The following is a 23,909-nucleotide window of genomic DNA, read 5'->3' as shown; positions in this document are numbered from 1 at the left end:
ACTACATCGCTGAATACGAGGGCAATCAAAAATATTTCTTCAGAGTAAAATTTATTGTATTAACAGAAACAGGTAGTTGGATTATCCGTGACAAATATGATCCTGTCCTTGGCAATAATAAAATCGCCATATTAAGTAAAAATTCCAGACCGGGTCTATTGACGGGTATTGACAAACCGTATTATGAGTGAGCGTATCCTGTAACAGCGGTTATTTATGGAATCTATGAGATAAATAAAAAACCCAAGGTTGATAAACTGACACCCATGAAATTTTCAAGGTTAAATTGTGTAGCCGAACGAGTAATAGAACACTTTACAAACGCGATGCGTGGAAATGGATTAACTGATTTAAGACGTAAAAAAAATAAACTCGTGGGCTGATTCAGTTAAGGATACCGGTGCTACAATAAAAGATGTTGCTGAGTTAGGAAAAATATTAAAATTTCCAATAACCGTAGCGACAATAACGGGAGAAATACTGTACGAATCGAAATATAAATCGAAAGGAGCTCCAATAAATATTATTGATCATAACGCGCATGCATGGACCAGCGCAGTAACAATATTTCCACGTGATCGAACTATTAGATTTTACCCACCAGATAATTCTGGGGCAGATATGTTTGATTTTATCAACGAAATAAGTAAAAACGATCCTGTATCGGTATGGTTATTTGAGGAAGGTGAATTTGATCAGTTTGTTAGACCAAACGGTGAAATATATCGAACAGAATCTCTCCACGACGAGATGAAAAATCTCGCGGAGAAGTTTTTAGAGTGCAAGCACTCCGCGGAAGATACTGACAAATTACTAACTAATTGCTTTACCGTTCCATCTGTTGCGGCTCATTTCGCTAGAGAAAGAAATTCATGGAAACCAACACGATTTGATTTACTTGAAGATGTACGCGTAAGTTGCGTCGAATACGGACACGGCGGATTGTGGAATACCAAATATAATTACAACGATGTTATTTCGGTTGATATGGTTGCATGTTATCCACGAAGTTTTCTAGGATACGGAGATTGTTCTGTATACTTTAAAAGATTCGGTCACCCTACAAACGAGATGACGCGAGTGGCAATTAATGGACCATTACCTGATTTTGATCTGACTGGATTCGCTTGTGTTGAATCATTCGAGCTTAAGGAAAATCTTCACAAGATTTGTTATGTTTGGTTTGGCAGACATTTTTGTGAAAAACGTTGGGCGCCTATAGTTTTATTACAATATATGCTAGATTGTGCGGTACTGACATCGTTGGTGGTTAGTGAGGCAATTATATCATATCATGCACAGACCGAAGTTTGGTTGCCCACGTCAGATTCTATCAGTGCTGATGAAGTTATTAGCGAGTTTAAGGAAAAATGTCCTGATGTTTCCGAAGATGATATTATCAAAGAAGCTCCTAAAATTCTCGAGATTAAACTCAAAACCGCAAAAGATCTCGGTAGAAAAATTATAGGTAAATTTACTCAGGGTGGTGCATATGATCATAAAAGACATCACACACGATTAATTTTAGATGATGCCGAGTACGATTTTATAATCGCTGATACAACAGCGAGAAATATATTTGTAAATCGAGAAAGTGTTTATTTATCCGACGGAGCAAAATTAGGTACGATCGTTAGTTATATAAATGATATCTCCCCACAGTATACTCATCTAAGATCTTCCATGTTGGCTTATGTTTCTATAAATTTGTTATCGATGATTAATAGATTTCCTGAGACCGCAGTCAGAGTCGCAACAGATTCATTTTATATTTCGAGTAAATATTTAGAGTCTGTTATGAAATTTACAAGTAATGATGAACGATGGAGTTCGTGGAGAATAAAAAAGGAAATATTACACAATTATACAGAATCAGCAGATGTTCCGATGAGACATTTTTATCGTAAGGATAATAAAATATCAGAAATGTCGAAAGCGCCATCGTTGAGTGATCCAATAACTAGATATAAGACAGTATATCTCAATGGACCTGGTGGATGCGGCAAGACGACTCGAGCGATTAATGTTTTTAGAAATTCAGATATGATCGTGCTGACACCCACATATAGACTTGCACGCGAGATGAAACAACGGCAAGCACAATCGTGCACGTATCATAGTTTCCTTCGGTGGCGCGGGGATACATGGACTCCTGAACGAATGGGAGAAAAGTATATACCTAAAATAATTATTTGGGACGAGATATGTACGGTGTCATTGGATACATTAAAAATGTTTCTTGATTGGTTGTTGACGAAAAATACCGCTATAATAATGTGTGGCGATCATGGTCAACCGCCGCCTTTTGTTGGACCATCTCCACATGATTGGTTAAAAAATTTCGTTGATTATTACGAAGAAATAGACGATGATCATAGAGCTCTCGATGCAAATTTAAAGGAATTTAAAAAATTAATCAGATTACAATCAAACAAAATTCAGTGTGAAATAATACGCGGAGTAATCTCAGAGACCTCAATGAGTGATTTTTTGAATTTATGGAGACCCAACGATTTGATCGTAGCAAGCAGAAAAATAATCAGAGACGATTTACAACAGCAGTTATTTCAGCTGCATAAAGAAAATTATTCAGAATTACCCGTACCGTTATGTTACAGACCATCAGATACACGAAAACAGAATATTAATGTTGATATACCAGGACAGACTGAGAATCAAAATCTCGTATTAAATGATATTGTCGCTGTTGATATCAGTGTGGTCGAAGATGCATTACACGCTGACAAATCTCCATGGGTGTTGGGATACGCTATGACGATCCACTCGTCTCAGGGATTAACTATTTCTGACACACGAGTCTGGATTGTAGACGATCACATCGAGTGGTCAAATTTAGTTTATTTAGCGGTATCGAGGGTTAGAAAATATCTCAATTAAGTAGAATTATAATTCCTGAAATCGTTAATAAATTCAACGTCATTGATGATGATTTAATAAGAAAAAAATTAATCGGATACAAACAATCTGATAAAAAAAATAAACGCGACTTTGATCTTGATGTTGAATTTATTATTGAGTTAAAACAGCAGCAGAATAATCATTGCACAAGTTGCATTTGTATAATGCTGTGGAGGTATTCGAGTAATGATTCAAGACAATTTATCGTAGACAGAAAAGATAATAGTCGCGGTCATACACGAGAAAATACCATGTTGACCTGTCTTGAGTGTAATCGACGTAGAGGCGCCAGCGCCTTGGGTGCTGGCACTAGTGCTAGTTAAGTGATCGTGGTGGTAATTGTGTATCCGTGGGGATTATTTGTAGTTGTTCACGTACAAATCCACGTTGAGGAGCAGCCGAATCTAATCTGTAGATTGCAGGTCTACCTGGCGATCTTGTCACGGTGAATATTTTGTGTGTGGTAACACTCCAAATAGGATCAGTCGCTCTCGCGCTACCACCTTCAAGTTCACCCGGTTCATATAAATATCTAACTGTAACATCACCCAATATTTTTTGTTTTTCAATATCCTTTCGTTGTATTGGTATATTTTTTTGTGTGACTGCGCTAATGGGTTTCATGTTAGTTGTTCGTGTGATCTCGCTATTTAATGCAGCTATCACGCTTGGTAATCTTGCAACCCATTCGCGAGATCTCGTATCCTGAATAAATTCCCTCGCGTGTGATCTCGCTATTTAATACAGCTATCATGGAATTTAATGCATGAATTAATTTCACATCTGCAATATGTCTGTCTTGTAGATTTTTACTCTTATACGCAACATCATGAATATGACAAGCTTTATCAATAGCGTTTACTGGTTCCTCGCCTGGTTTTGGTTGATCTTGATTATCGAGCCTGATATCGAGTCGAGTACCAGGACCGCAATAACTATATCCTGGTATATGTTTTTCTCCTGGGTATTTAGCCCATGGAGTACCTGGAAACTTTGACATCAAATTAGCAATATCACCACCGCGCTTATTAGGTAAAAACGAAAATTTCTTTCTACCGCACACAGAACATTTTCCACCATACGCTATTTTTTTATTTTTTGTTATAACTGTAGCTAAATCAGTAGTCGGAGTTTTAACTCTACAGCGTAAACAATATAAATTCATGTTATAATATATATGGATATAATTGATTTCTCAGCAACTCGGCAGCGAGAACCTATTAAGCATCATCCTGCGCTACCGAATTCCATCAGAATGATTATCATAGGACCATCTGGATCGGGTAAGACGCAGTTATTGCTTAATCTGATAATGAGATGGTTGAAATGGGATAAGTTGTATTTGGTAGCACCATCCGCTGATGATCAACGATGTTATGAAGTATTAAAAGATTTTAACGAAAATGCAAGATTACTGGACGAAGATAATGATATTATAGAGTTTATAACAGATATTGATGAAGCACCGTCCGTTGATATTTTAGACGGATTTATTAATAATTTAGTTGTGTATGATGATGTGATGCTGGATAAACAATCAAATCCAGCCAGGATATTTTCTCGCGGCAGACATAAAAATACAGATGTTATCTATGTTACTCAACGATATACACAAATACCAAAAGTAATCAGGGACAATTGTAATATTTTAGTTGTGTTTAATGGCGTAGACACACACACGCTGCGAAATATTCATCAAACTTGGTGCAGCGGGGACATGGATATAATTAAATTCAGAAATTTCTTTTCACGAGCGCAAGCTACTCCGCATGGATTTATAACAATAAATTTACATGATCCTAGAACAAGATATCGTGTGGGTCTTGATAAAATATTTGGATGATAAAATTAAATTTAATTAAACAGATATCATTAATATAATGAACAACTGTGCGTGGTTAATTCAAGGAACAACAGATAAATGCAACAAAAGGTGCCGTGGAGAATATTGTAAAAAACATAATTATATTTTAAAGAAAAATCCTCATGCTGGTTCACGAAGTTGTGTTGGATGTAACAACGGCGTTAGAGGATTATATCAGATTTGTAAAAATTGCGGTGGAGATCGATACAGAAGTTTGATGAACTATTACAGAAAAAGAAAGAACATAAATCCAAAACCACCATCAGAACTTGAATATTACTTGAAACATAGAACAAATAAAGATGAAACAGATGAGGTGAACGCGTTGAGAAATATTCATCAAACTTGATATGGTGGTAAAAATTTCTTTTGTAACATGAATAGCAGCAGAGAGGGTTCGTCTACAATTCTGTTTGGGACAAACAATAATCGTAGACGTGGTATGACCTATATGAACGAGCACGGATTTTTTTGGGTCTAAACACAAGGGTTTTGCTCGGGTAATTTGGTCTGTTCACCCTCTCTGCTGCTCCTGTAGACACAAGACTCCTATGTATGTCTGGATATAATGACAGACAGTAACCTGTAGACACAAGACTTTTATGTTTGTCTGGGTATAATGACTGACAGTAACCTGTAGACACAAGACTCCCATGTATGTCTGGATATAATGACTGACAGTAACCTGTAGACACAAGACTCCTATGTATGTTTGGATATAATGACTGACAGTAACCTGTAGACACAAGACTTTTATGTATGTCTGGATATAATGACTGACAGTAACCTGTAGACACAAGACTTTTATGCAGATTCAGATTGTAATTGTCAGTTATCACCGATTTGCCATTTTGTCAATTTTCGCTAACTACGATCTATTAAACGAACCATTAGACAAACCACCAAGAATGAGTAGAAATTATATGAGTGGTGCTGCGAAGAGAAAGAAGGAAGCAGCAGAATTGGAAAGGTTGGCCAAACATCCAAAAGTATCGTCTTTTTTTCAAAGTCAGAAAGCACAATCATCATTGCAGTCCGACGTTGTTGAGACGCAAGATACTCTTAAGTCGTCTTGCTCGTCTACTGAGGTCATTGTCTGTGATAAAGATGAACAGTTAGTGTCGCTGCAAGTGCAAGATGATAGTCTACCCGTTGAAATTTCAGATATTGTCACAACACCAACAGTCGAAAAAATTCCACAAGGTGTCAGCTCGGCGGGCTATCCAACAGACGCAGCCTTATGGAGTCCAATCACTGAGCAATTACGATTTTATTGGATTCGTAGAGGTCCTGCTAGTTGCCAGCATAAAGAGTCTGATTTTAGTACGACTCAAGGCGTTTATGGAACTGGAGATAAGTTGCAGAGACGTTGCTTAACTGATTCCTGTTTCCGCCGTGAACTGCGAAATGGTGAATCAGTTTGTCACGAGTGGCTACTCTATTCTCCATCAGAGAAGTCCGTGTATTGCTTTGTGTGTCGCTTGTATTCAACAACTACGATGGGTCATCAATCTGCTCTATGCACAACTGGCTTTAACGATTGGAAGAATGTAATGACACGTCTCAGCGAACATAAAGTGGTGAGGGTCTTCGAAAGTGCATGCTTATTTACACTGAGCGTGTTAGAGAAGCTAGTCACATTGATACACAATTAATGAAGCAATTAAAAGTGGAACAGCAATATTGGTGTGATGTCCTGCAGCGGGTTGTGGCTGTAGTGAAGTTTTTGGCATCCAGGGGCTTGTCTTTTAGAGGTGACAATAAGATTCTATTTTCACAGCACAATGGAAATTATTTGGGAATCTTGGAATTAATTAGCAAATTCGTTCCATTTCTCAGTGAACATTTGAAGAGATACGGCAATGCTGGGAAAGGTAACTCCTCCTATCTATCGGCAACTATATGCGAAGAGTGTATCGGATTGATGGGCACAAAAGTTGTCTGCTCAATCCTTTCAGAACTAAGACAAGCAAAATATTTCTCTCTTAGTGTGGACTCCACCCCGGATATGAGTCACACCGATCAATTGACATTGACCGTGAGATATGTGAAAGATTTATCATCAGTGGAACGGTTCTTAGGATTTGTATGTATCCGCGGTCATGGAGCAGAGTATCTTGCGGACACCATCGTGAACGTTTTGGAAGAAAACAACATCAGCATAGCAGATTGCCGTGGACAGTCCTACGATAATGCCTCTAACATGTCCGGTCAATACTCAGGCGTGCAAGCTAGAATAAAAGGAATAAACGAATTAGCTCTATACGTTCCGTGTGCGGGCCATTCCCTGAATTTAGTTGGCGTGAAGGCTGTTGAATGTTGCAGTAAGTCTTAGCCTACTTCGACTTTCTTCAAAAACTATATGCCTTTTTCGTGGCATCAACGCGTCGTTGGCATGTCCTGGAGACATCTTTAGGACATGAACACAATGTAGTGAAACGCTTATCAGATACGCGATGGTCCGCTCATGCCGATGCTGTGAAGGCTCTGTGTCATGGGTACAAAGAAGTTCAAGCAGCTCTGATAGGATTGCACAGGATAAAGACCAGCCTAGAGACGCTTCGTATAAAGCAGCAGCTCTAAGCAAAAAGATGGATAAGTTGGAAATTGCATTCCTCACCATTCTCTGGAACTATATCCTTGGACGCTTCAATGAAACAAACAGGACTCTACAAAAAGCAGACATAGATTTATCAATCGCCATCAGTCTAATTCAGTTACTGAAGATTTATGTTGATGCACTTAGAGACAATAATTACTTTGAAGAATATGAACGCAGAGCAAAAACACAAACTCACAACGCAGAGTACTACGACAGCCAAAGACGAGTGACTAAAATAAATATGCGAATTACATTTCTGGAAGGTCCTGCAATTGACACTGTTATGGATGCGAGCACAAAATTTAGAATTCAAACCTACTTGCCAATCATCGACTCATTGATCACTGAACTAAACAAAAACGTGGAGAAGTTTATGAAGAAATCATCAGCAGATTTACATTCTTAATCAAACTGGACCATTTGAATGTTGAATGTTGAACAAATAACAGAATACAATGAAAAGCTTGCAAAGTTCTGCCCTCAAGATCTTGACCAACACGAACTAATTTCGGAATGTGTACAACTGAAACACTATATGTCAGTGTCATGTGCAAAAACATCAGTGCCGTCTATGTCAGTAATCCATGCCATGATAAAGAATGACAATCTGGAATCAATGTTTCCAAACGTTGAAATTGCAATAAGAATGTTTCTGTCAATGATGGTGACAAACTGTACCGGTGAACGTTCTTTCTCAAAATTTAAATTAATCAAGAACAAGCTTCGCAGCCTTATGATACAAGAACGACTAAACTACCTATCTGTCATGAGCATAGAATCAGATGTTTTGGAGTCTTTGAATTTCGATGATATTATCAGAGATTATACTGAGAGCAAAGCACGAAAGCGATAATTGTAAGAAAATGTCCTGATAATGTATAGCAAAGTAAGCAAACATTTACTCTACAATAATACAATCTCCCTTTCAATTTAATTAACAATAAAAACTTTAGCGTATGTTTAACTATTCTTTTATTTGTTTTACACTCGTAGTATGCCTACGCAGTTTGCTGTGTTAGCTGTTTTGCAGTTTAGCACTATATTAACAAATTTAACAAAATGACACACATGCACATGGACATGCAATGCAATACTCTATATCTGAGAATGAGAGATTGAGGCGGAAATCTGGTTACTCTTAAGCTTAGGGTTTGTGCCTTGGCCCTCAAACTCCTTAAAACGGCTCTGCAGCTTCTTAGCCAATGTTCTGCTCGATTCATGCTGTTCGTCCTTCAAGTTCGAAGTTGATCAAAACATCAGTTATTTGGTCGAAGTTGATCCACTAGAACGGAGGTGACAAGTACGCTACTGGTGCTGCCACAACCAACATCATCGTCGGTACGTGGAACGTTAGAACATTGAGGGCTATGGGAAAGTTGAAAGAACTTACACATGAGTTGGAGAGGTACAACTAGAACATTACTAGTCTCTGTGAAGTGCGCTGAAAAAACTTTGGCAAAATAACAACAGATGAAAGGCATACGCTCTACTTCAGAAGAAGAGACTTCAATCACAATCATGGCTTTGGATTTCTTGTCCACAAGAGCATTGTGAAGAGCATTATGGGATGATGCCAAGTCTCAAGCAGACTCATTAATATCCGACTGAAAGATACTCCCTTCAACATCACAATCATACAAGCCTGTGCACCCACTTCGAAATATGATGAAAACGAACTGGAGAATTTTTATAACCAACTGCAAGATGTCACTGACAACTCACCCAAGAAGGACATTCTCTTTGTACAAGAAGACTGGAATGCAACGGTGGGAGTCGATTCACAGACAAAGTGGCAAAGCACCTGTGGACCCTTCTGCAATGCAGAAACAAATGAAAGAGGACACAAGGTCTTTGAGTTTGCCGCCTACAACAATCTTGTGCTAGCCAACACGTTCGGCCCTCACAAAGCATCTAGAAGATGGACCTAGTACAGTCCAGATGGACAACATCACAACCAGACTGACTACATTTTGGAAAAAACGATTCTTCACAAGACTGAATATCGCCAGAACACGAAGTTATCCAGGAGCAGATATTGGAAGTGACCATGATTTATTAATGGCAACGTTTCGCCTCCACCTAAAAATGATCAAAAAGCCTAACCAGCCAATAATCAGATTTGACCGTGAAAAATTGAAAGATCCAAAAGTCGCAGAAGCCTTTAAAGCAATGATAGGTGGTAAATTTACACCTTTGATAACCCTGGACAGCCAAGACACTGACCTAGAGTCCTTAACAACCACATTCAACACAGCTGTGACTAGCAGAGCTAGCGAGATCATTGGCAAATATCGTTGAACAAAGAAACATTGGGTCACAACAGATGTCCTTGAACTATGCAACAAAAGAAGAGAACTAAAAAAGGGAAACATAGATCGTGAATGAGCTAGAAAATAAAGAGATAAACAACATTATCAGGAAAAGCATTAAAAAGGGAAAGGAATCATAGATAGAAAGATAATGCTGCAAAATCGAAGACAGTCTGAGTAGAAATGACAGCAAAATGGCATATCAACTGGTGAAAGATTTCACAACCCATAAACAAGGGAAAACTATCACCTTTCAAGACAAATCAGGAATTTGCATCACAGAAGATCAAGAGATCCTCAAGCGATGGACGGATTGTACAATCATCAGACCGAATGATATTCAGCAGTACTAAATTGCCCTCAGGCAGAATAAGTTGATGACAACCCCAATCTTCGTGATGAAGTAGAAATTGCAGTTAGGTCACTAACGAAAGGAAAGTCAGCCGGCGTTGACAACATACCTGCCGAGCTCATTCAAGCAGGAGGAGAAGAGATATCCACAGTCCTAACAACAATCTGCAAGAAGATACGGCAGACAGGAGAATTGCCCACCACATGGACTCGATCCTTAATCATTGTGCTGCCCAAGAAAGGAAACCTACAGCTATGCCAAAGCTACAAAACCATGAATCCGATCAGTCACCCGAGCAAAGTCATGCTGAGGATAATTCTCAACAGTCTAAACCCTCAAGCAGAGAAAATTATTGCTGAAGAGCAGGCAAGCTTCCGAGAGCACCACAGAACAAATCTTCAATCTCAGACTCCTTTGCGACAAATAACTTTAGCATCAGCAGAACCTATACCACGTCCTTAGAGATTTCGAAAAGGTCTTTGATAAGGTTTGGCATGCAGCCTATGAGGAAGTACAACTTCAGCTCAGATCTGGTACAGGTTGTTGAGCACCTCTAGGACAAAAGCACCAGTGCTGTCCTCATCAATGGCAGCAGAAAAGATTTGTTTCGAACAACAGTTGGAGCCAGACAGGGATGTATACTGTCACCTATACTCTTCAACATTTTCCTGGAAAGGATCATGGGGGATGCTTTGTATGACAACAAGGGCACAGTCAGCATTGGAGGAAGGACAATCACTAACCTTCGCTTCGCAGATGATATTGACGGCTTAGCATGAGATAAAAAAAAAATGGCTGACTTGGTTGAGCGCCTCGAAACAACCTCCACAGCATACGGTATGGAGATTAGCGCCCAAAACACCAAACTGATGACAAACAACATCAATGGCATGAGTGCAGAAATAATGGTCAGTGGACAGAAGCTGGAAAGTGTCACAAGCTTCAAGTACTTGGGATCAATTATCGCAGATGAGGGCTCCAAACCAGAACTACTTTGCAGGATTGCCCAAATAGTAGGCAGGATTTCGAGCAGGAAGGACTACCACAGAACAAATGTTCAATCTCAGACTCCTTTGCGAGAAATACCTTCAGTATCAGCAAAATCTATACCATGCCTTTATAGATTTCAAAAAGGCTTATATAGCATGCGGCCGTATGGACAACTATGAGAAAATACATCAGCTCAGACCTTGTGCGAGTTGTTGAGCACCTCTATGACAAAGCCACCAGTGATGTCCTCTTAAATGGTAGCATAGGAGAATGGTTTAGAACAACAGTTGGAGTCAGACAGGGATCTATACTGTCTCCGACACACTTGAACATTTTCCTGGAAAGGATCGTGGAGGATGCCTTGATAGACCACAAGAGCACATTCAGTATCGGAGGAAGAGCAATTAATAACCTTCACTTTGCAAATTTTATTGGTGGCCTAGCGGGAGATGAAAAAGAACTGGCTGACTTGGTTGAGGTCCTCGACACAACCTGAACAGCATACAGTAGAGAGATTATTACCATTGAAAAAAACTGATGACAAACAAGACCAATGGCATCAGTGCAGAAATAAAGGTCAGTGGATAGAAGCTGGAAACAGTCTCAGGCTTCAAGTACTTGGGATCAATTATCACAGAGGAAGGCTCCAAACCAGAACTACTACTTTGCAGAATTGTCCAGACAATAGCAGCAATAACAAGGTTGAGACCAATATCGAAACATACCAACATTGTTCTTGCTTCCAAAATAAGGCTGATGCACTCGATTGTCATATGCAATTGTCAAACATGGACGCTCACATCAGATCTACAAAGAAGGATTCAAACCTTCTAAATGAGATGCTACTGTTAGATCTTGGGCATCTCATACGTTGACCATGTAACCAACGAACAAGTCCACAACAGGATCCAACGAGCCATCGGACCCTATCAAGATCACTTGACCACTGTAAAAAAAGCGCAGACTGAAGTGGTACAGTCATGTCTCATGATCATCTGGACTGGCAAAAACAATCTTGCAAAGCACAGTGCGCGGGTGCAGAAGAAGAGGCAGACAAAAAAAAGAGGTGGAAAGACAACATTAAGGAGTGGACAGACATGGGATCTGGAGATTCCCAAAGGGCAGTAGAGAACTGGGAAAGATGGAGAGAATTGGTTGTAAAGTCAACTGTGGTGCCCAAACGACCTTTTGGGTTAAGGGATTGATGATGATGATGATGATGATGATGATGAAGAATAAGAAATGTTTGGATCACAAAAATATAATCAAACACATTCATACTTTCACCCAATGGGTCGGGCATAACTTTAACATGAAACTTTGGTACTATTTTCGTTTGTGTTTTAAAATTTAAAAAATACCTCTAACAAAACAAGTGATTACTATTTTAACATTTAGGCCCCCGTTTTACATACTACTCTAATAAAAACGGTATGTTGATATTTTTTTACTGTTACTTTCAAAATCAATGTGAAAATGCACACTTCATTTTCCAACATCAAATATCAGTCGTGAAAAATTATACATAAAAACGCAAATATAATTTATATTAATTTCTTTATTTTAAATAATTGCTTATCAAACTGAAGCGATGTATGATTCCTATTTCTTTATGTCCTGCTTTTCATGATGATATTGGAAAAGTTTATAATTTAATGAATTTCAGATGCAAAATACGAACATGTATAGCGTCTTATTCTTTTCGACGAGATCAAGAATACATCGACATGAAGTTTTTGCAGAATCAGATCACATGGGCAGTGCAGATGTTAAAACCTGGTTGTGGTAAATATAGTACTTGTTAGACCAACAAGTTGTTCTCCACCCTTTTTTTTTTTTGTTTGTCTGGCGGCAAAGCAGCCAAACAAAAAAAAAAAAGGTGGAGAACAACTCGTTGGTCTAGGTACTTGCATTTCTAATCTCCCATTCATATAAAAAAATCTTAGAAAAGGTTGTTCTATCCCGGCTTGTATCTCATCTGAATTAAAGCAGTCTTTTTAGCAATGTACAATCTGCATATCGCCCTTGCCACAGTACTGAAACTACTCTTCTAAAAGTAGTTAATGACATTCTCTCTGCGTTGGATAGCGGAAAGATTACTGTCCTCACCCTCCTTGATTTGTCTGCAGCATTTAACACAATAGACCATGATATATTACTTCACCGCTTCAGCATGTATTTGGCATTCATGATACAGCCTTACTGTGGTTCAAGTCCTATTTGGTCAACAGGACACAAATTGTATCTGGAAATGGAATACACTCCAGCCCAATTGATATATGTTGTGGTGTTCCACAGGGGTCTGTTCTTGGACCTGTTCTCTTCATTCTGTACACACAGCCGCTCTCAAGTGTCATAGATCATCATCCAGTGTCTCACCAATTGTGTACTGATGACACCCAAATATACAAATCTAGCCACCCAACTGAAGTTGATGCTACCATCCAAGATGTAGAGAGGTGCATTTCTGATGTGAAATCATGGATGACATGTAACAAGCTGCAGATGAATTATGATAAAACTGAGGCCATTCTGATCACAACACAAAGACTTTCTCATTCACATCCTTTACCTCAAACAATAAATATCAGCAACGCCAACATTAAATTCACACAATCAGTACGAAACGTAGGTGTTACTCTGGACAGTACTCTCACATTGCACCAGCATGTCATGAACATATGCAAGGCTGCATATCTTGAGCTGAGACGCATCAGCTCAATTCGCAAATATCTTTCAGTTGATGCCACTAAAACACTCGTGTGTTCATTAGTACTTTCAAGACTGGACTATTGTAACTCAATTCTGTCTGGTTCATCTCAATATCTACTCCAGAAACTTAAAAAAGTTCAAAACACAGCTGCTCGGATCATACTTAGAGTACCGCGATCAGAGCACACCTCCCCGCTGCTCTGCACCCTATACTGGCTATCCATTCGATCCAGAATCGAACACAAAATTTGTTCTCTGTGCTACGTTTCACTGTCGGACTCTAGTCCAACATACCTATCCGATCTCACCCATGTGTAGATACCAGCAAGATACTTACACTCCTCTCCTGACAATCATATGCTCATTATTCCAACTATGAAAACAAAGTCATATGGACAGCGTTCTTTTACATACCAAGGCCCAGCAACGTGGAATGAATTGCCCACTGAACTTAGACACAAAGACACAGTGATCACATTCAAGAGGACTCTCAAAACTCACTTATTTCGACTGCAAGAACAAACTTAAGGATCTAATAATGTTTCCTACCTGAAATATTCTCAGCAGGTTTTTTTTAAAAATGTTTTTTTTTTCTAATTTTATGGTGTTTGTTTTTGTAATAATATTATTATATATTTTTTATCTTATAGGTGTTGTCTAATGTTGTAAAGCGTTTAGAGCTTCTAAAGATTATGCGCTATACAAAGTCCTCATTATTATTATTATTATTATTATTTGCCAAAAACACAGTTCCTGAGTTACAGTTGAAACGAAATACAGGTTAACTTTCAATCACGAAATCGTGAAAGAAGGAATCCACTTATACCCAATCCTTCCGGAATATAAGTTTGAGAGAGTTGTTTTAGATCGTACCATTTCGATACAAATATTGTTGATAAGATTCATAACTATGACTTGGACTTCGAAAAGTGTGACTCTATATATAATCAGTTCATTTTGCCAAACGATATCAAATCACGTGCTAGTCACGTGACACGTTGCAGACACTGTTTCCAAGATGGCGTATGCTGCTGCTGATGTTGAACTATTCGAAAAGACGTTAATTCGTTAGACTTTGTTTGGTGGAGGAAAGGTTAGGACGATGGATCGAAACCTGGAACAAAGACAAGATGAAAAGGAACAGCAGGATGGTAGCCCAACTGAACGTAGACCACGAATCCGTATGTATATACCAAATGTTTTGACTGTTTCAGTTTTTGCTTCACTTCGTATGTATACCGGAGAGCAACGTTATCGTGGGTCTTAAAGTTTGCGATCGGCGAATAACCTAATAAAAACACTAACCTTCAAGATATTTTATATGTCTATTTGTTGTGTTTTGCTCTATATTAAAATGCATTTAATATCCAGTTTAAATTAGATGACTGCGTGAAACGATCAATAAAACGGTCGCTAAGTATAGTCCAGGTCATGCAGGGAGTTACTCTGATATCGTGGTAATGCCCAGTAAAATATTTTTACGATGGCATATGCTTGTCCTATTTTGGTAACTTGATGTATACGTTGCACAAAGTGCAAATCAATTTTAAAAAATGGATGATGCATCCATGGCCATTATTCTTACATGTGCTCTACCCAAGCTTGATGTTGAGAAAAAAAAAAAAAATAATCTGAAGGGGACAAAAAATCATACAGAGTGACAAAAATAACCTTAGACTACCCCCTTGACCCGTTCTGAATTAGGACCCTCTCTATCATAATACATAAGAGAGAAGATATTTTTCTATCCATCATGCCATCATTGACTTTTCTGCGTGGTACCGAACTGAAGTTACAGGCTGCAAAGTGTGCGATCTTCGCGAATTTTTTCATTGTGGATACTTGCATGCACATGTGAAAACCGGTGACAAGAGCTATATGGACAATGTTTTCAACTCTATGGTGCATCCCTTCTCTCTTATATATTATGATAGAGAGGGTCCTGATTCAGAGCAGGTCACGGGGTAATCTAAGGTATTTTTGGTCACTGTATGATTTTTTTTCCTTCAGATGATTGATTTTTTCTTCTCAACATCAAGCTCGCATCGAGCACCTGTGATTATTCTGCCACATGTATCCTCCAACAACAGAAACCTAGCATTGAATTAAAGAAATGCATCTGTAACCACCTGTGACAGAGGAGTAGTGCCAGGATTGTCTGTACGCATAGGAAATGGTGTGGGGTGGGGTGAAACCAAGATAATAATTTGTCTAATATGTAACCTGTTAGAGGTTCAGTCAGTATTTGAATTTTAGTGGGCACTAGACAAACTGTTTAAAGTTACGCAGCTTATTTCTTTGATGCAGCCAGACATTCAACATCGGTGGACTATCTGTTTTATTAAACATGTTAATATTATTAATCCTTTATGGTTTCTTTGTGGATTAAATATAGGCTGTTCTATAGAATTCGGGGGTGGGGTGTGGGGTGTGTCAAGCGTATGTACGTAGGTGGGGGAGGTGTAAAAAGTGTACAGGGAGGGGGAGGGGTCAAGCTTTGCCAGATTTTTGCATATGGCTTAATGGATAACCCCTAATCATATGTTCTGATGTGTGAGGAAATAGAATATTTACTTTTTTATTGCTGTATATTACTTCTTGCTGGCTAAGGGTTATGTAAGGTTTTAGACAGTCAGCTAAAGGTGTAATGCCAATAACAGATGGCCAGCTATGTGTTTATTCAGTAATTAAATGGTTGAGTTGAATATTTGCTTCAAAGGGATTAAACTCATTGCATTGCTCAGAAGGCCATATTTCTGCATTCAAATTTACCTGTGAAAGGGTTGTGGCAAGCACAATGAGCATTAGACTAGGTGTACCAGCCAATCGGAAGTTCAGAAAATTCAGAACCTACCAGTAGGAGAAGCTTATGTCTCAGACAGAGAAGGGTACAATAAAACATCTAATCATTACCTGTGTAAAATTAAACAGTGATTTTCTGACGTTTGAAAGGAGCAGAGGATAAAAGAAGTTTCAAAAAGTATTCTCGGGATAAAGACCACTCCGAGCGAGAGACTTTTAAAAAAGAGGGGAAAGAGGAATTGAACTGGGAAAGAAATAGAAAGCTTCTACAGGTAGGAAATATCTCAGCTGAATATTTGTGTTGATTTGTGTAAACAGGAATTTGTTAGATTGTGTATTATAACATATTGCTATTATATTAGTGTAATGTGTATATGTAATTTGGATTTTTAACGTAGCTTTCTGTCATATCGCTATGATGTCTGCAGTGTGGCAGTTTATCGTGATGCCTAGCACTGGGGCATCATGTGGCAGATATGTAGCATGATATCCCATCCAGTCACATTAACCTGACACCAGTCCAACCAGTCCTAACACTAACCTCTTAATGCTGAATGACAAGCGAGGCAGCAGTTAGTAACATTTTATTAGGATATGGAACATAACGTATCATAGAATTATTAGAAAATATTACATCATAGTGAATGGTTGAATCTATTAGAAATTGAATTTGCATTTATCAGTATGTAGACTAAGAACCATGTGAAGCAGACAGAGTGGATTTGTATGCTTATGTATTTGCATATTTCTTTGTATCATTCTATTATTCATGGGACATAGGCAATGTCAATGACTACTGTAACAACCGTAGATTGCAGTGTCAGAATGTAACAATTTAATGTGTATATGTGTGTTAAAAAACGTTAAGTAATTTAAAATATTATTTGTATGTAGGGCATGGCATGTATGAAATGATAGACATTAGTGTTTGTTAGAAGGGCCTGGTAAAGTGTTCACCATGTTTTAGAAGGCCATGAGAGAATGGTAGATTACAAGGATGTGTATAGGGAGAACAGGATTATATCCCTTATATTTTCTACAGGAAGCTCCCAGGATGCACATAGAGTCAGCACTAAAATCTCAAGAGAGTGAAGAGGAAGTACGAGAATAGTACAGAATGAGTGTGGAAAGGAGTAGTACTAGAAGTAGCATAGGAAGGATGCAGAAGAACGAGAGTAGTATCAGAAGCGGCACAGGAAGATGTCAGGAGGGAATGAGAAGGGAGAATAGGAGAAAACGAATACAGATGAGTACAAGAGACTACTCACTGGAAGGAGACTCTCTCTTTAGGATGTTAACACTCATTTGTTGGAATAAAGAATTCATTGGTTAACAGGCTAAATTAATGTATTGATTTATGAGTGGCGTGTTATTGAAAGATTTATATCTAGAAATTGGTTGAATAGTTTTATTTATTAATAATATTGATTAAATTGTTACATATTTTACCTTGAGTTGTTTGTGTATTTAGGCTGTCGGCAATGCTGACTGGGGGGCTCGTGGGTCATTAAAAATTTAAATGTCCACCTTTCTAGCATATTAGTCCTAATACTGTAGAGGGCATGATTCTTGCACATCTTCGGACATTATCAGATGACAAACTGATAAACTGATTTATTACAGTGGTATAGATTCTAACAAGATATTGATTCCATTTGAGAATGTGGGGTATGGCCATATTTGGAAACAGTGATATTCATGGGTGTATTTTTAATATAGTGTACTCACCAGCAATCTTTACATTTTCCTGAAATCAACTGGTGATGCAGAACTAGTAACTTACAGTAATATTGTGTATATAACATAAGTACACCAGTTGGCACTATGCAGAAAAATGCCAAAAAATCCAAAGTGCACAATACCATAGAACCCACAATATCATAGGAACCTAACATACTCTGTCCATTAATAATTTTGCATCATGACTAAATTCGAGGAAATCAGATGCATTTGAGTTTTGCATACTTCATCTTCTTTCCATACTCGTGTGATTATGAAGACATATATATAAGTCCTGTTCCTTGATAGCAAAAGAATTCGCCTCCAAGGCAAATTGTATAGAAAAATCCAAATGGTATACAATATGCTAGTCCTACAATGTAAGATGCCTCCCCTGATATTTTTATTTTTAGGTTGCCGTCTTACTGTCTTTATAAGGGCACGTGATCTGAGGTTGACTAACATCTGAATGAGAAGTCAAATTTTCAGGAAAATCTCACATTTGGCAGCTTATATTGAAGCTTTTCTGCAAATTAAAGTCATGTTGCTTTAGATGGACTTTATTTAATCTGATGTCTTGTTTCTTATAAATTGAAATTCTCACACAAGCAAATGGATGTGTTTTCAAGTGCTGTTAACCTATATTGCAATTGACTGTAATGTGATGAAAGCTAAGGAATGCTGAAATCATTCAAAAGGATGAAAAGCATTAAGAACGAAATGAACCTGGTGATAAGTATCTGGAACGAAACAAAGCTATCTAAACACTTTCTTCAATATTAGTATATTTTTTATTCATTTTTAGGTAGTTAAAGAAACATACTTCAGCTTAATGAGATGGTGACCTGAAAAACAAAAATATACATTGTAGGACTTAAAGTACTATGACTGTACAAGACTACATGAATTTGTTTTTTCTCCCTTCAATACCCCATCAGCAAAATCACCCAGCACATTCATCATAGCAGTCAACGATGCATTGGTTTCGCCTTCTGATTGCGTGGTTCCAGTGCTTGAATTGATTATGCTCGGACAACTTGGTTCACTAGTACTAATATTAGTACCCTACACAAATGTTCTTTGGAGCGGCTTGGTGTGATTCACGCCCAGCAATTTTTAGCATGTAGACAAAATGTTAGAAGATATTGTATCATATACTTAAACAAATCAAATAGTCTTCCTGTTTGATACCAGTATTGCTGAATTTTATCTTAGAAACACAAGTAAACGTGTTTATCATCTTCATACAAAATTTTATGTTGTATCATCCACCATATTAGTTCATCTAATAACTACTTCAATTTTCAGCCTCGTTTTTTGGTGGCCCATATCAGGACATTGCACCCTCCTTTGAAAGCACAAATGAATTGTTGTAAATATGGTGAGCAATGAGAAACATATCATAGAATATCCAACTTTATTTGGGAAACAAATTACTGCAAGAATCTAATGTTACCTGTCATGGTGGTCAAAGTACAGTTAGTGTAGACATGCGATTATATTTTACTTTAAATAGGCTTAATAACTTAGACGTAAGCCAGACTTCCTGTGAAATATAGCTCTACTTAGGTACCATAGTTCATTTAATCTTTTTGACTTTGACAGTAGTTTTATTTCTTCCACTGCAAAGTATAAAAACACTTAATAGCTTCGACTATGTCAAGGCTATGACATGGATCACATGCATTTTGACAACTACACTCATCTAAACGTGTTGGAACTATTAAAGTCACCCATATCCACTACCTTTGAATTATTAAGCGTGATAATTTGTTCAGTACAGGAAAATTTTGACTGCAATAAACATTTATTGAGGCATTAATTTTAAATGTACATGTCATAAAAATTTCCCCTAGGCCATTACAACATTGGCAGTTTCTGTCACTTTGGTCTTATTATGTCTCTTGGGGAACCCCACATTGTAAATTACCATGAAAAACTGTACTTAAAACTGAAGCAGTAAATTCAGCATTCATATTTTCACAAGTTGTTTCCCTGAAATACTGTATAAACAATACCATATGCTGGATTTCTTAGTAAAACATAGTTCTCTTCATAAGCAGTTGATATATCTTTGTTGCTTCACAATTAATAACATTATATACATAATAATAATAATAATAATAATGATGAGGACTTTGTATAGCGCCAAATCTTTAGAAGGTCTAAGCACTTTACAACATTAGACAACACCTATAAGATAAAAAAAATATAATGATATTATTACAAAAACAAACACCATGAAATTAGAAAACATTAAAAAAAACATGCTGAGAATATTTAAGGTAGGAAACATTATTAGGTCTTTAAGTTTGTTCTTGCAGTCAAAATAAGTGAGTTTTGAGAGCCCTCTTGAATGTGATCACTGTGTCTTTGTGTCTAAGTTCAGTGGGCAATTCATTCCACGTTGCTGGGCCCTGGTATGCAAAAGAACACTGTCCATATGACTTTGTTTTCATAGTGGGAATAATGAGTATACTTGGATATATATTTTAAAAAATAACATAACTTGGCTTTAAATGTCAACATGGAGAGAGAGAAAGAGAGAGAGAGAGAGAGAGAGAGAGAGAGATGGAATTTTTCTTGTGTTTTATGGTCTTTAACCAAAACCCCTTATGAATGAACCACTGAGTGAGGCTTCTTTTCAAGATCTCACTCTCAAGACTGTATTTCTACTTGCCATTGCCTCAGCATGACAACAGTGAAGTGAGATTCATGCCTTATCCATTGACACTGGCTGTCTCTGGTTTAATGGGAATTATTATTCAGGTTTCCCACTGTTATCAACTGGTATTTTTTAGCCAAAAATCAATTACCTTCCATAGTTTCACTACCAACAGAAATCCCCAGTCTAAGTTGAATCTGTGCTGTGGATGATAGACTTTTATATCTTGTCCGTTTCTGTATTAAGGCATACCTGTCTCGTCCTGTTTGAGACCTTTCCTTTTTAAAAAAACTTTGCACCTTTGCTACCTCCTTGGCTGATGTAATACTTACCCATAGCTATTGTCAAATGCCCTCCTCCCACCCTGCTCTGATGTCCTAATGTAATAGTCATCTATTTCATTGATGAACTATCTGTGCTTGTTTTGAACAGAACATACCAAGGACAAGGTGAGTTGCACAAAGAATTGCATCATACTATAATTCTTCACTCTAAGGGAGGATGTATTGCACATCAAATGGATGGTGCATTTTTTCAGCACAAAAAAGAAAGTTAAACAATAGCTATGGGTAAGTATTGCAGAATTAAAATTAGTTTTATCCCGCAAAAAACTACATACCACCACAGCCATAATTATTCATGTTTTCTTTATGAAATGCATGTATTGTGTAGATACTATAACTGATGACTTTAGGCCATCATCCACATATTGGTTCAGTAATTCTTCATCTTGAAAATAGATTGTATGTAAATGATTTAATATAATAGCTGGTTTGTGTTTTATGTCATTCGAAGGGATTTTACCCATGCCAAAACTTGTTAATTTTTCAGTACTAAATCCATGGATTAAATAACAATGTTGGTAACTCAGAACCATTCTTTTTTTAGTAATAAAAGCTGAAATTCATACCAAGTAACTTGATATTACAGTAAATGACAGTACCTTATTCTTTTTTTAGTAATAAAAGCTGAAATTCATACCAAGTAACTTGCTATTACAGTATATGACAGTACCTTATTCTTTTTTTAGTAATAAAAGTTGAAATTCATTTACCAAGTAACTTGATATTACAGTACATGACAGTAGCTTATTCTTTCAACCTTCTGCATGCTCATGTATGCAGATTAGGAACATTCATCTATCCTGCCTGTTATAAGAGGGGACTAATGGGGATAGTAGGTAGCTTAGTGGTTAGCATGCTGGACATCTGACTTATAAAGCTTACAGATTCAGATCCTACCATTGGATCAGCTCAGGTTTTCTACATTACTGTGGTGTGTCCTGGACAAAGCACTTTACTCAATTGGCCTCTGCACTAAATAATCTACTTGTGTTGCTGTGCCAAAATGTGCCAAACAGTTTATCTCTTATGAAAAAGAAATTAGAAGTTGAAGTAACATTCTCACTTAAATTATAATTATAATGTAGAAATACATCAGTAGCTGACATTTTTTTCTTGGCCACTGGGTCTCAGAACTTTTAACTGAAATTACATTGAATCTGGTTCTTATGGCACCTGGTTTCCAAAATTTCACTGAAGTAAAACCAAGCTTGCAAATAACATACAGTACATATTCTGTGCATTGCTTGGCTACAGTGATAAATATATTTCCCAGTTAGTTCCTATTATTTAATTTCTCATTTCTACCTGTATCTTCATATATATGAGTTAATATACACATTATGATTCATTGGAGAGACTGAGTCCGAGCAAACATTTTTGCAGTCAAACTAGCTTGGTTGCAAGGTCACAAAAGTGATCTTCACTATTTTGTAGCATTTAATTTTTCATGTTGGAAAATATTGTCCATTTGATGTGAATACATCCTCCCACAAAGTGGAGAATTGTCAATAAGATACAGGTCAGTTGAGCATCTCACATACCCATCATGTGTAGAACACTCGTCTTTTTCATGGATGGCATGTTATTGGAGGTGTGTTGAATCTGTGACCAGAATAATTGTATATTGTTGCTAGTGCTTTTGTTGCTGGTGCCTTACTGCATTGTGGTCTTCCTTCAGCAAATATTATCTCCCTGTGCACTATTTACATGCTGGCAATACCCTCTCCCATTCAGAATTTGGTTTGTTAAAGGACTTCTTAGGTTACCATGTTGTATCCCACCCTTTAGGGGTTATGGTACATCCTTTTATTTTCAAAATACATTTGGTTACAGGTAAGTCTTGCATGTTAAGTTATAACACAACATAGTTGCAACCTCAGTTGATAGGAATATGTAATTACTTTAATTAAATAATTGTTATGACATCAATTCAGTGTTTTTTCTATTTCACCATTTTTATGATTTGTGTGGCTGGCATCAGATTGTTATTGTGTGTCTGCATTGCTTCTAGAGAACAATAAAGGTTTAACAATTGAATGGCTTTCTTGTTAAGAAAAAACAGGAAATTATTAATGAATGAAGCATTGTTTACCTTATACAAATAGAATGTAGTGCATATAGCATGGACTACACACAAACAGGTAAGTTTCACATGTGAAATAACATATTGTCATTATTATTGTTCTGTTTCAAAAAAACTTATTTTAGAGAACAAATTTGGGAAAGACTGTGGAAAAGTTTCTCCACAAGAAAGGCCCTTGGGACATACACTCTGACGTCCTAACATGTTCAGAGTGCACACGTAAAAATCATTCCTTGGGACACTCTGACGGCCTAACATTGTTCAGAGTGCACATGCATGAATCATTCCTTGAAACATTCACTCAGACTGCCTAACATGTTCAGAGTGCACATGTAAAAATCATTCTTTGGGACACTCTGACTGACTAACATTGTTAAGAGTGCACACGTACGAATCATTCCTTGGGACATACACTCAGACTGCCTAACATGTTCAGAGTGCACATGTAAAAATCATTCTTTGGGACACTCTGACTGACTAACATTGTTAAGAGTGCACACGTACGAATCATTCCTTGGGACATACACTCAGACTGCCTAACATGTTCA

General features: G+C 37.5%; 1 protein-coding gene across 3 annotated transcripts in view; it reads left to right on the top strand.

The window, feature by feature from the left end:
* The first annotated feature begins 14,751 nt into the window (after positions 1 to 14,751).
* LOC149800652 (anoctamin-8-like) overlaps positions 14,752 to 23,909 on the top strand; it is an 84,801-nt gene continuing 75,643 nt past the window's right edge. For all 3 annotated transcript variants that reach the window (XM_089954665.1, XM_089954666.1, XM_089954664.1), the window contains exon 1: positions 14,752 to 14,929. In XM_089954665.1, coding sequence (XP_089810791.1) covers positions 14,851 to 14,929 — 79 coding nt within the window. In that variant the 5' untranslated portion in view covers positions 14,752 to 14,850. The remainder of the gene's footprint in view (positions 14,930 to 23,909) is intronic.

Source organism: Sinohyriopsis cumingii, chromosome 4, assembly GCF_028554795.1.
Source record: "Sinohyriopsis cumingii isolate HCF-2022 chromosome 4, ASM2855479v2, whole genome shotgun sequence".
NCBI lineage: Eukaryota > Metazoa > Mollusca > Bivalvia > Unionida > Unionidae > Sinohyriopsis > Sinohyriopsis cumingii.
Note: the sequence above shows the minus strand (reverse complement) of the source record. Positions and strands in the feature narration are given on the sequence as shown.